The 13,944-nt window shown below is 36.4% G+C and overlaps 1 protein-coding gene across 1 annotated transcript; it reads right to left on the bottom strand.

The window, feature by feature from the left end:
* Positions 1-7,178: 7,178 nt before the first annotated feature.
* ptrh1 (peptidyl-tRNA hydrolase 1 homolog) lies at positions 7,179-13,944 on the bottom strand. Its single transcript, XM_051895260.1, has 5 exons — positions 13,514-13,944; positions 12,684-12,903; positions 11,952-12,051; positions 10,958-11,003; positions 7,179-10,864 (listed from the first exon to the last, which is right to left on the bottom strand). The coding sequence occupies exons 1-5, from the start codon at positions 13,688-13,690 to the stop codon at positions 10,604-10,606; spliced, it is 804 nt and encodes a 267-aa protein (XP_051751220.1). The 5' UTR covers positions 13,691-13,944; the 3' UTR covers positions 7,179-10,603.

The raw sequence follows: 13,944 nt of genomic DNA, 5'->3' as shown, positions 1-13,944 counted from the left end.
CTTGTGTATTTAATCTTTTAAAATCAACAAGATCATTTTTCACAATGCTTTGAGCATCATGAGTTTAAATTGAGCTTTTCATATATTTCCAAACCCCATATATGACCATTCCTAGTCCCTTACTGTGTGAACATATAACTGTTAAACATGGACGGAATGACACAAAGCCCCCCAACTCCTTCTGGCGGCCCTTCTTCCTCCACTTACCAAAGGATATTAAATGTTTCTCAGCAGGAAATGTTAGCAGGTGTTAGGTGGTCTGTTGAAGGTCCGTGAAAGGGACACCGTGACTGTGAGCTGGACATTAAGCCCTTTGAGAATGTGTTGAATTTTAGTGGATAAGCTCTTAAAGCTTTCCCTACCATTTCACCTGCACACAAAGCACTAATACCCACTCTGATGTCTTCATCTGTCCCATCCCAGTATACCAAGAGGAAGTGTAGCGACAAGGCCCTCACCTTGGGTGGCGTCAAAGGAAGGATTTTCAAACGTTGTGGGACTGTTACAAAAAGCAAGATAATAGCAGACTGACCCCCTCCCTCCTCCAAACCTCTGCTCTTAGTTTGACCCCCATGCTCTCGTTCACACGCTCTCCAAAGCGGCTGCCCTTGCCTGGCCACTGGCCCCTTCATTTGGACACCTCTCTCCATTCTGTCCTAAATCAGGTCTAAAAAGGCACAACATCACCCCCTCCGCCGGTCCCTTCTGGCCTGGCTACAATGGACCTCCACCCCCCTCAACATCTGTGAGCACCCCTCTGTCTCCTCATTTTCTCCCTAACCACCCCATTATTGGCTGTCTTTCACTTGTAAATGTGCCCAGCCACAGTGCTGATGAGGCTTTCATCTGCATGGCCAGGGTCAGGCCAGAGTTAGCGGCCGACTGATGGGTGGGACGGAGGATGCAGCGGGCCTTGTGTGGCCCAGAGATGAAAAACAATCAGCACACTGAGGAAAGTCCTTTTAAGGTGCATTCAGCTGAGACGCTCAGCTAAACCAACTTTTTTTTTTTTTTTTTTTTTTGACTGTGCATCAGTTATTTGGTTTTGTTTCGTATGGTTATGCATTATAGAGACTCAGTTTCATTATTAACATACTTATTAAACAATGTTTTAATATTAGAAACTCATCACTTTAAAAACAAATGTTTTGACTAAAAAAAAATGCTACCTGGAACCAATTAATCTTATCTATTTCAGTTAAAATCAACAGATACCACTGCAAATGCTAAATGTAACATGTTTATCGCGTAAATTTACGTGACCTTTTAGAACTTTTACACGACAACGATGTACTAAAAACAAAGTTTTTCTTTGCGCTTTTCGCGTACAGATGACAACGTTGTCAAAACGGTCCCTGTTCACACGGATCCGCGAAAACGATTAAAAACGCTGTATTACTCATGGCATGCCAGACCAGTAGGTGGCAAGGTCACGTTACGTGCCTATAGACTGAACACGTAATACGCATGCCCATGACGTCACAGTTTTCACAAATTCGCGTTTTTGTAGTTTACACCGTGACAATAACGGTATTTTTTTCCCAAGAACTTGCACTTTGAAACCCGTTTTCAGGCCCCTGAAACGACGTTGTCGTGTAAATGAAAGGCCAAAACGCATAAATGTTTTCCGTTTTTAGTTGAAAACGGTGTATTGTAAACGGCCCCTTGGTTATAGAGACCAAATTGAATTTTACATTGACGAAAACAAGGCTGGCATGGGCTGTAAACAGGTCCTACAACACATAATATTCTCAACAAAAACTGTCTTGTGAAGTTTTTGTCTACTGAAAGGTTTTTTTTTTTTTTCGTAGAGATGTTTAGTCAGCTGAACAATAGGTAGGCTTACAGTACAAACCATTGAACGCACTGCATTTCTATTCATCCATGTCAGAAATTAAATATAGCCTATATGGTGCTACCCTGGCTAAGTTATTGCAAAATCAATTAATGCAGAAACTTCAGTTTAAATTACACACAATATTAAGTGATGTCATGATCAACGTTAGGATATGTCAACAGAACTCAACAAAATAGCTAATGTTTTCAACTTAAAATGTTAAATTAAATCAGTAAATTAGAATAAAAGTTGCAATCATTCATTTATTAAGTTGTGGTAGGCTAATAGGTATCCTGAATTTCTTTTTAGGGTGCATTTAGATGTTGCAACCTCAAATGCATCCCACTTTCTGTCATTCCGATTTCAAAAGTCAATATTGGGTCATATGCTGATTGTGAGATTATTTGTGGACTGTGTCTCTTCATCTCTGTTCTCAACCAAACAATGGGTGGTTACCGCAGCAATGGAGTCTCCAGGACAACAGGTGAACAAAGGGCGAGAGGAGGGGGAATGCTGGGAGAGGGGTGGAAGGGGCACCGGGGATGCCCTTGGCCTCTGTGTGGTCAGTGGGGGACATGGGCCTCTGGAGGATGTATACGAAAATGTCTGTCCAAAATCTGTCCCTCTTTGCAAGCATGAAATGATTGATAATCCTCTAACTTACTAAGACTCTAATGCTGACACTGTCACGTCTTCCCTCTACATGATATATGGCCTCATTTGCTTCCACGTGAGGTAGTTGCAATGATAAGTGCAAATTCCACTAACACAGCATAGTCTTTCATATCAGCTCAGTGACTCTATTCTGCTGGGGACGTGAAGCTCGCACAGCAATGCATGGAGAGTCAGTCTCTAGGACCAATGCAGTTCATTCAGAGGAAACTGTTCATTTTTAACCATATATGGTTTAGTTGATGTATATTTTTAAAGAGCAGAGGAATTTGATTAATTTTAGTAGAATGCCTGAAATAAACATTTTGTTTAGTGAAAGAAGTACTTTCAAGTAAAAAAAAAAAAAAATATATATATATATATATATATATATATATACTGAATTAGTCAAATAAAGATTTAAAATTATGTGCTGGCGCTAAACAGGCTAATAATAATAATAAATAATCTTCTAAATTATAACACAGGTGAACAGAACATTCCAAAGTTCCTAAACAAAAACTGTAGGCTATTTTGTTTTTTATATTTAAATTGTATTTTGATTTAAATGTCAATTTCTTGTTTTTTTAAGTGACCTAAATAAAAATAAAAAATTGCTATGATGGTTATGAATTGTTTATTGTAACGTTATGGCTAGAACCAAATCTTTATTTTATTTTATGTGGTTTAAATCTAAGAAAACGATTTAAATTGCTATTAAATAACTAGGCTATCATACTATACTTGCATTTTAAATGTATTCCAGCAGAAGTAACCTACTGATCTCACGTGGAAAGAAAAAATAAAAAAGGCTAATGCAAATGGATGACAACTATGTATTCGTTTAATGCTACTCGTGCTGATTTCAAAAGATCAAAAGATCTGACCTGTGTGTAAAACTAATCTTGTTTAATCCTATTGGATTAACATGCCATTTCTTTGTTATCCTAAAGTCTGTAGCAGACGCCTCATACAATAAATGTGACAAAATCGTAAAATCCTGTCAGCTCATTTTGAACGAGAAAAAGAAACAATAATATCACAAATGAAAACTTTATTAAAGTTAATTTAATAAAGTTAATTTAATCGACAAATCAATTAATTAACAAATTAATTTGATAAACATTTTTCGTTCTACTTTACTAAACAATAATGCAGGCAAAATCTGTTTTCGTGATATAAATATGTTGATTTTATTATATTAGGTTAGCCCTTAAAAACATCTGATGGTGTAGTGCTGAATTTACATTATTTTAGGTTACATTTATGGTAATACACCAATCAAAACAAACCTACCAACATACAAAAAAATCTGATGTGAAATAAAAACAGCTATAATAAAACAGTTGTATGCAGTGTTTACGGGCCATGAAGTTAACGTTCAAGCTAAATTTTCTATTGTTAATTCAAAACATTACCAGCACATAACGAAAAATACAACAAATGTAATCTTGCTAATTAAAATTAAGTCAGCTGTTTTCTTCAACATTGCATTTTAAATCATCAATTTCTTCATTAGAGTTCTTCATTATTTAAATATAATAATAATAAATCCCACGGATGTAACGGAGATGATGATCAGAGCTGATTGGAGACGCGTGGGAGCCTCCAGCAACAGATGTCCAGGCACAATTCTCGACTGATCGCTTGACATTTCACAAGAATTGCGTTTGGACAATCAACTGCTTGAGCTCATATTTCCACAAACAGCACAACTGTGTGAATATTTACTGTAGGCTATAGGATCCATGCGTTTGGGTCCTCGTGTGTTTTCTGCTCTTCAGTGGGAAAAGGCCTTCAAGCACATTGTTTTTTTCTTTACATAATTCAGGCGTGCTGCCTTTCAGTATATCGGCGGTTTTTCACAAATTCCTTGGCAGTAAAAATTACATCATAATATTTTTCGGTCCACTTTTCGTTATCTACAGAAATATGTCACAAAAGCACGAGACGAAATTGACGCTCAATATCCTACTGTCCGTGTAAGCCTGTAATGTTGCTTTAAGACTCTATGTTATTTTACCAAAAAATAAAAGCACATTTCCACAGACCTATTTTTTTTTTTTTTTTTTTTTTTTTTTTGGTTACTTAAATAATAACCGCAAAATAAAATCGGGTCTTACCGGGTAAATAAGGCTCAGATTAACCAAATTAATGAAATATTTTATCAATTAATTCGTTCCAGTGCAATAAATAAATGAGCAATTGTCATTCACAAAATCAAAATTTCCCTCTGAAATAATCGAGGAATGTGCTGGCGGAGCTGCTCTGTCGATGTGGTCGGTGATCTTTAGGAGGCTGTGCTGCACCATCACGATACACTTTCTTCAGAAGGCACTGAGGCAGCGATTCGCCATGTCTGCACCTGTGAGATGTTTCTGATCAAGTATGGAAGACCAAAAACGAGCAAAAAAAAAAGAGAAACCTCCTGATGTGCGTCAAATTCCTCCAGAGGTGTCGTTCCGCGGTGCTGCGAGTCTCCAACTTCAATGCGCAGGATAAAATAAAGTTGTTTAGCGTGTTCAAGACGCGACGCGATGAATTCATTTATACATAGCTTTTTATCAGTCCCGTCCAGATGACTGTGGTAAATGAGGACCAAAACACACTGGCAGCGTTTCTGGCTAAAGGATGCGCGGAGGCTCGCGTGACAACTGCGCAGCTTTCTAAATAAACGGCGAGGGGAGTGGGGTCGGTGGCCGCTTGGTACGAGATTTGAATAACACACCAGTGAGTGATAAATGGCCATTGTGGTGAGAAGGGGATGAGTATCCACTGTCTCAATCGGCGTACTGACCAGCAGCTGCGCTGGGACCAGTAACCTCTTAAAGAAACAACACTCTATTTTTTGCCCATTGCAATTACAATCCACCAGTGTCTACAGTGCCATTACGCTTTGTGTCCTCGATGACGTTTCCTATCTCTCAAAAGCCACTAGTGTAAGGGATTACCTGGCACTTTACCACAAAGGAATCGTTCATTAACACTTCATAAGTAAAGTGTTTTTAAAGGCGCATAATACAGGGTTTCTGAAAACACTGAAGTAGCCTATAGTCAAATATTAATTGCATGTGTACCTCATAAAAACTACAACCTTTATAGCAGTGCTTTCATATATATAGCGTTACTTAAAGCCCCTTTTCCTTTAATTTAAAACGTATATTGGGGAGATATTGCAAGAATTGTTCAAATACTGTAGATAAAGTCATGTGCACGGAATTAAAATCTAGACTACATGTTTTAAAATGATATTGAACATTTACATTGTTATTGCTCAGAACAAATACAGTTCACTGATATTGTAACCATTTAAATGGGGTAAACTTTTACATTGTAACCTGCTAAAGCAGTATATTAATAATAGTATTTTTTAACCACAATTTAAACAGTAAAACGGTTACGAGGCACATAATTTTTTTTAATGAAAAAAGTAAAATGTTAAATGTAACAAAAATATCAAACTACTTTTTTTGGCCAAAAATATTTTTGTGAATAGTAAATTGTATAAATTTATAGCAAACATATGAAAAAAAAAATGTTCACAAGAATTCATAATTTTATTATGTGTTTGAAACAAACATTTATATATATAACTGTATAGAAAACACTGATTTGTGTATAATGACTTTTAGTTACTTAGATAGTTTAGGCATTGTGTATTAGGTGGTATTACTTTAAATATTTTTGTAAAACAGGGAAGACCCCCTAGAAGGCTCAGAACATTACCCTGAATAAATTTGCACTTTTGTATTAGCTGTGTCCAGCCGTGCCAGTAACCTCTGACCTTAACTATTGTTAGTGCTAAGAGTGGACCAAGCAATCCTGACCATTCACAGAAGATGGGAATGGTCCATTGTAAAGGATTGCTCAGGGAAAGCGTATTTGTCAAGCTTGAATGTTGAAAATCTGCCACAAGTGATATTGTCTTTGAAGTTTTCAATAGTTCTCTTATGCTGTGGTATTGATGGAAATCTTCGTAGTCTTCTCAGATGAATTCTCCACATCTGTCAGAAATCTCCACACAGCACTGATTTTTAAGATTTGATCATTCTCTGTCTATATTTCTTTTTTAATCAGTTATGGAGTTAAATACATGAGTTCGTAACTTGATAATTGCACTGAGCCCAAAAAGGAATGATCACATTTTTAAGTGTAACTAAAGCCTATAGCCTAATGATATACAACCAAAGAGCTGACATTAAACTGGCTCTGTGTGCAATATCCATTGTTTGTATTTGAGTTGCATTGATTGTGTTTTGTCGATTCAGTGTTCATTCAGCATTTGTTAATTCACTGACGAAACAAGTGATTCTTTAGACCTACAAAACTTTTGTTCATGTCAGAGCAATAAAACCCATTTTAACAATGGAATTCCTTCATTACTGTCTTTATTACATTTATATGAGTTGATGAAAGTATTTATATTATTGATATATATCTATATATATATTGTTTAGAATTCTTCTAATTACAAGAAGCAAATTATTTTTATTATTATTTTTACACTGAATTTCAGAATGTTGTAGCACATTTTTTGCTCTCTTTAATGAGAGGATGCAGCACTCGAGCTCCATGAACTCCACAAGTTTGTGTGAGATCTGATGATCTTGTTCTCCAGCATGATTTGAGATGATCCAAAGAGCATCTTGAGCTTCAATGGAAGAACATTTGAATGTCTGTAGTCACATGATTCAATTCAATTCACATTTATTGTATATTTGTTCTAAGATAATACAAATCAAGCAGTTAGCTAATATCATGTATTAATTTAAGCAGAAACAATGATCTCATTAAAGCAATTATTACAAGTTGTGATCATAATGATTACAATATATAGAAAATTTGGCAGTGGTGAATGTTGATTCAGAGTTGGTGTCATCTCTTCACAGGTGTTGGGGCATCTGAAATCTTCGTAAGAGGCTGGATCTAAACTACAGCTGGCGTACTCTCTATAGTTATGGGCATCCCGAGGTACAGAAAAGCAATTGGAAAATAATTAGCGTAGCTGCTGTTCATAACATTTCAAAAAAAGATAACCATGTGCATTTCATCTGATATAACTGGAGTATAAGGTTATGAAGTGTATTATGTGAATGCTTGGCTAAACAGATGTCTTTAATCTAGATTTAAACCCGGGAGAGTTAGTCTGAGCCTCAAACATTATCAGGAAAGCTATTCGAGAGTTTAGGAGCCAAATGCGAAAACGCTCCTCCTCCTTTAGTGGATTTAGATATCCTAGGAACTACCAAAAATCCAGAGGTTTGTGACCTTAAAGAGCATGATGGTCTGTAGGGTGACAGAAGATCGGTTAAATACACAGGAGCTTTAGGTCAGTAGCAATACTTTGTAATCAACACGAAACTTAATAGATAACCAGTGTAGAGATGATAAAACAGGTTATTTGATCATATTTTCTTGACCTAGTAAGAACTCTAGCAGCTGCAATTTGGACTAACTGTAGTTTGTTTATTGAGGATTCAGGACAACCACATAGTAATGCATTACAGTAATCCAGTCTAGAGGTCATGAATGCATGAACTAACTTTTCTGCATCAAATACAGATAACGTTCTGTAGCTTAACAATGTTTCTGAGGTGGAAGAAGGCTGTTTTTGTAACATTCGAAATATGACAATATTTCGAAAGACAAGTTGCTGTCTAATATAACACTCAGGTCTTTAACTGTAGAGGATGAATAACAGTACATCCTTCTAGATGCAAATTGTATTCTAAGAGATTCTGTATACAGGTCCAATAAGTAATACCTCAGTCTTATCAAAATTTACTAGAAAATTACTGGTCATCCAATATTTTATATCTTTAACACACCCTGTCAACTTGGATAATTTAGAGATTTCATCTGGTTATGATGAAATATAAAACTGAGTATCATCGGCATAGCAGTGGAAACTAATTCAATGTTTTCTAATAATATTACCAAGATACAACATGTATATTGAAAATAGCAGAGGGCCTAAAACAGACCCTTGCAGCACTCCATAATGTGATCAGTTACATAACTTATTTGTGTCCTATTAAATACTTTTTTACGTCACTTTCTTAACTATTTTACATCATATTTTATTAGGGCCCAAGCACCGATGGTGTGAGAACCCTATTGGAATTGCTCCGTTTCTTATTATTATTCTTCCGCTTCTGGCAAATGAATCACTTTTTTGAGGGCCTAAACATGCTCAAAAACTCATTAAACTTTGCATACGCATCAGAAATGGTGAAAATTTACGTCTGAAATGGGTTTCAGAATTAGGTGTGGCAAAATGGCTCGATAGCGCCACCTACAAAATTTCAATGAAGTGCCCCTCACGCTATGTTTCACATACAGGTATTCGGTACACACATGTAATGGCCCAATCCCTACAAAAAAGTCTTTTGGTACGAAATCTGAAAACCAACAGGAAGTGAGATATTTTGAATTTTCTCTGCAATTTTGGCCATTTCCACACGTACTTGAACAAACTCTTCCTAGAGCATTAATCGGATCAACATAATATTTGGTCAGTCTAATCTAAAGGCCTTTGCGATGTCAAATTGCGAAGATCTAGACTTTTCACTGGAGGGTGTGCCCGTGGCGGCCTGACAAAGTTCGATATTTCGCCATGAAATAGGAAATTGTTGTAACTTGGGCATACAATGTCTGATCTGCCCCAAACTTCACATGTTTTATTAGAGTCCTGGCCTGAAGACATCTACATGGCAATATTCAATCACAGTCATAGCGCCACCTGCAGGCAACAGGAAATGTCATATTTTATACTGTGATTAACTCCTCGTAGAGATTTAACCAGATCAACATCATATGTTGTCAGTCTAATCTTAAAACCATAGCGATGATAAAAATCAAAGATCTTGAGTTTTCGTTGAAGGGAGTGTCCGTGGCGGACTGACAAAGTCTGATGTTTCGCCATGAAAGAGGAAGCTGTTGTAAATCAAGCATACAATGTCCGATCTGCCCCAAACTTCACATGTGTGATAAGAGTCCTGGCATAAAGACATCTATATGCCAATATTCAGTTAGTCATAGCGCCACCTGCTGGTGACCGATGTCTGATCTGCGCCAAACTTTACATGTTTGATAATACTTCTGGCCTGAAGACATCTACATGGCAATATTCAGTTATGGTCACAGTGCCACCTGTTGGCAGCAAGAAGTGTGGCACTTTGAAATTACTTTGCCATAATTCTCTGGTATTTACTCGCTCACATGCATTTCGCCCACTGTTCACTGTTTTCCTATGTCCAACGGGTGGCAGTAAGCCCGGGTGCGAGGGCCCTTTCATCGCTGCTTGCAGCTTTAATTTGTTATAAAATTTTGAAACACTTTTTTGCAGGTTTAAATTAGATTAAGCCCTGCTTTCTTATTCTGTAAATCAATATTTATTGATGAAGCATACATTTATGAATTAACACAGTTCTCTGAATGTCAGAAATGTTTGTAAACCTATAGCTGAACATAGTAATGGGCAAATATTTTTTAAAAGCAAAACACCACAATACAGTGAAATTAACACATTTAAAATCACCCAGTTACATGAAATGGCACTATTAAGATTATAACGAGGTCAGTGTTGTCCAGGTTTTAAAGGGGTTTCCAAACTGTTTTGTCACATTAATGCCTATGAATTAAGTTATTTATATGAAAAACAAGTTTATATTTGAGGTAATGTTATCTTATGCTTATTATATTTTAATAAACCTTTTGACATGTTTTTTTTTTAAATATTATACTTTAATTTAATACAGCATAGGTATTTCTATTCCAATGCTACATACCTTCTGTAGTTCCTCAGGAACCTCTAGGGGTTTGCAAACCCCAATTCTGGAAAAGCTGTTATAGAAACTACAAAAGAACATCTAATGCAGGCTGCTGTATCCTAATGTGTCTTCTGAACTTTAAAAGATGGCAGAGACAGTGCATTCTAACAATCTGTGTAGCCAATCGTTACAAGCTTAACTCCTTCAGAGCAGAGTTATCAGAAAATTACTATGTATTGATGTCAGTTTTGGTTTTGCGCTCCATGTCCTTAGCTTTGCTAAAATGGAGCTCCTTCACAACAGAGAAACAGTTATAAAATATATAATGTGTAGTAACAGGAGGTCAGTTCTGTTTGTGCTCTTCTGTGGTGTCCTGAGGCGGTGAAAGTGTCCTTGCTTTATTCTTGCGTGACGCTCTCCTTCCCTCTGCTGGAGAAGTCTGGGATTGCGAGTCTGTGAGAAATGTCAGCAGAACGTCTACACTCTGCTTCATGACAGAGTCTAGAATATTTTGTTCCTCTTGTGAAAAACGTCCCAAAACGTAACGGTCGACAGGCGTTTTTCCTGACGGTCGCCCAATACCAATGCGCAACCGTGGCATCACCTGCGGGCACAATCAGCGTGTGTTATAATGAACTCATACAGCAGGTCACTAGTACAGCTAATGTTTTGCTCTATAAAATATTTGCTAACTTACATCAGTATGAAGGCAGTCCACACATGATCTCACACCATTGTGACCCCTGAGAGGAAGAGACATGGTCCAATGACCAATGAAGTCAAAATATCATATTAGAGAGAAACTTAAAAGGTTAGTTCACCCAAAAATGAAAATTCTGTCATTAATTACTCAACCTCATGTCGTTCCACACCTGTAAGACCTTCGTTCATCTTCAGAACACAAATTAAGATATTTTTGATAAAATCCGATGGCTCAGTGAGGCATGCATTGACAGCAAGATAATTAACACTTTTTTAAATCCGAAAGGTACTAAAGACATATTTAAAACAGTTCATGTGACTACAGTGGTTCAACCTTAATGTTATGAAGCAACAAGAATACTTTTTGAAACAAAATAACGACTTTATCGTTATTTTAAACACTGCTACATGATGCTTCAAAGCTCTATGAATCTTTTGTTTTGAATCAGTGATTCGGAGCATGATTCAAACTGCCAAAGTCACGCGAACAATTGAAATTTCGAAACATTTCAAAACACTTATGACATAATGAAGTCACATGACTTTGGCAGTTTGATATGTGCTCCGAACCACTTATTCAAAACAAAAGATTCGTAAAGCTGCGAAGCTTCATGAAGCAGTGTTTTGAAATCGCCCATCACTTGATATTTTTGAATAAAGTCGTTATTTTGTTTTGTTGGCGCACAAAAAGTATTCTCGTCGCGTCATAACATTAAGGTTGAACAACTGTAGTCACATGAACTGTTTTAAATATGTCTTTAGTACCTTTCTAGTGATTTGAAAGTATTAATTATCTTGATGTCCAAGAAGGCCTCACCGAGCCATCTTATTTTATCAAAAAAATATCTTAATTTGTGTTCTGAAGATGAACAAAGGTCTTATGGGTGTGGAACGACATGAGGATGAGTAATTAATGACAGAATTTTCATTTTTGGGTGAACTAACCCTTTAAACTAATGTTATCAAAAAAGAATGAAAAGTTCACTCACCTTGCACTTCCACCATGTTTAATGCCGAACTTCCCAAGCGGCTTGTCAAGCTCATCATGAATCAGGAGAATATGTTCAGGTGGAATTAAAAATTTGCTGGCTGGAAATTTTTTAAAAAAAAATGAAGAAATAAATTGAGATTTTTAGCGATATGACCAAAATCTTATTTCACAATATGAGAAATCTTATTTCACAATAATGATATATATCACAATATATTTTATTTTACCTAAAAAAACAAAAAAAGAGAGCAAATACACAAATTAAATGTAAGTTCTTCAGGTACAGTAAGTTTATTTAACATGTAGTAAGAAATAGTAAAGAAATTGAATAATCAGATGTAAAAAATAAATACTGCATTGTCTTTACTGTGTGAATTAAATATAAACTGATTATTATTATTAAAGATACAATTGTGATTCAGTCAAGAGAAGTGAGTGATTTTCTCGTCTTTTGTTTGATTAACATTAATGACATTATATTAGGCTGCTGTCACTTTAAGACCTCATGCACAGATCTAACATAATGATCCACTTCTGATTTTCACCCAACTGTTCACGTGTATGTGAATAATCCACCTGATGGCCATTTTGACATAATTGTGTGTGTATTTGACCATTTAAGAGCAATAAGTTGCAAAAGAGAATTGAATTTGGGATCACGCAATATATGTTGTCATACTGCCCAGCCCTAGATGGAAATGAGGAGGGTACAGTTGAAAATCTGTCTCACCTGCTTTTGCCACACTCACACCATTGATGTTCATGAGCAACTTAGGTCGAAGAAGAACCAACTGGATGTCTTGAAGGTGCGTTACAACAACCTCTCCTGAGACTTGTCGGTCAGACCTCCAGCTGTCTGGCGTTCCCAAACGTTCTGCTAATGTTGTAAGCACAGCCATACCAACACTATGTCGAGAACCACTCATACCAGGGTTTCCCAGCCCGACAACCTGAAACACAACAGCAATACACAAAGTGATTCGGTAATAGGTTTATATAAGTCCTGATTAAACTAGTACTTAGATTTTCTAATATTTAATAGCCACCTATTTCGACTGTTATTAGTAGCCTCATCTCATTAGTTAATTCTGTTTTTACTTGTCATATACAAAGACTAGTCAGAATGGCTTAATTTATTTTAAAAAATAAGTTAAATTACTAATATTTTACTTTTAAAATAAAACATGTTACTATCAACAAATGAAATACACACTAGTGTTAAATAAGTGAGTTACTGAAGAAGATAGAAATTGATATTTGTTACTGTAGATACTTGCCACTATTGGGAAATCAACTTTTGACAAATGAAAATGTTGTAGTTTGTTATGAGTACTCGTGACCAACTGAAAATATACTAGTCACTACTGGAATAAGTAGCCTAAAGTTACTAGAACATAACGAATAAGTACTTTAACGGACAGGCGTAAAACTAGTGGTACTGAAAAAGAGACTTTACTGGATTAATAAACAGTAACTACAACACAGGCACTGGTAACTTTTTTGAGAAAAGTTGTTAGTCATAACCTGTTACAACAATGCCAAATAAAAGACATAACCTACCATTTTCCTTCTATTACAGTCAACTATCGCTTGACCAGCCATCTTCGGTGATGGCAGCGTGCTCATCAACACTCGGTTAATCAGCTTCGTTATCATCCGCCTTATGAAAGCCATTGGCAGTTTGAAAGCTTGTGTCACAGCAGCCCAGACTTTGCTATGAGCTGTGGTGTTACTCATTATGAGTCATGTTAAGATACCGATACCGGTCTATTATACAGTTTCGGAACGACTTTCATCTGACACCTCTCGATTGGTGGACTTTTATATTACGAATAATCGTGACTGCAAAGCAACTACAACTTATATAAAAGCATAATCGGTAGGACCTATAGTTGATTTAAAGACTTTTTGTTTGCGATTCATTCACATGGATCAGCGGTCTTTACCCTACCACACGTTTTCCTGTCCACGTACATCGAAAGGTTGCCAGA

This window comes from Ctenopharyngodon idella, chromosome 5 (genome assembly GCF_019924925.1).
Source record: "Ctenopharyngodon idella isolate HZGC_01 chromosome 5, HZGC01, whole genome shotgun sequence".
Taxonomy (NCBI): domain Eukaryota; kingdom Metazoa; phylum Chordata; class Actinopteri; order Cypriniformes; family Xenocyprididae; genus Ctenopharyngodon; species Ctenopharyngodon idella.
Note: the sequence above shows the minus strand (reverse complement) of the source record. Positions and strands in the feature narration are given on the sequence as shown.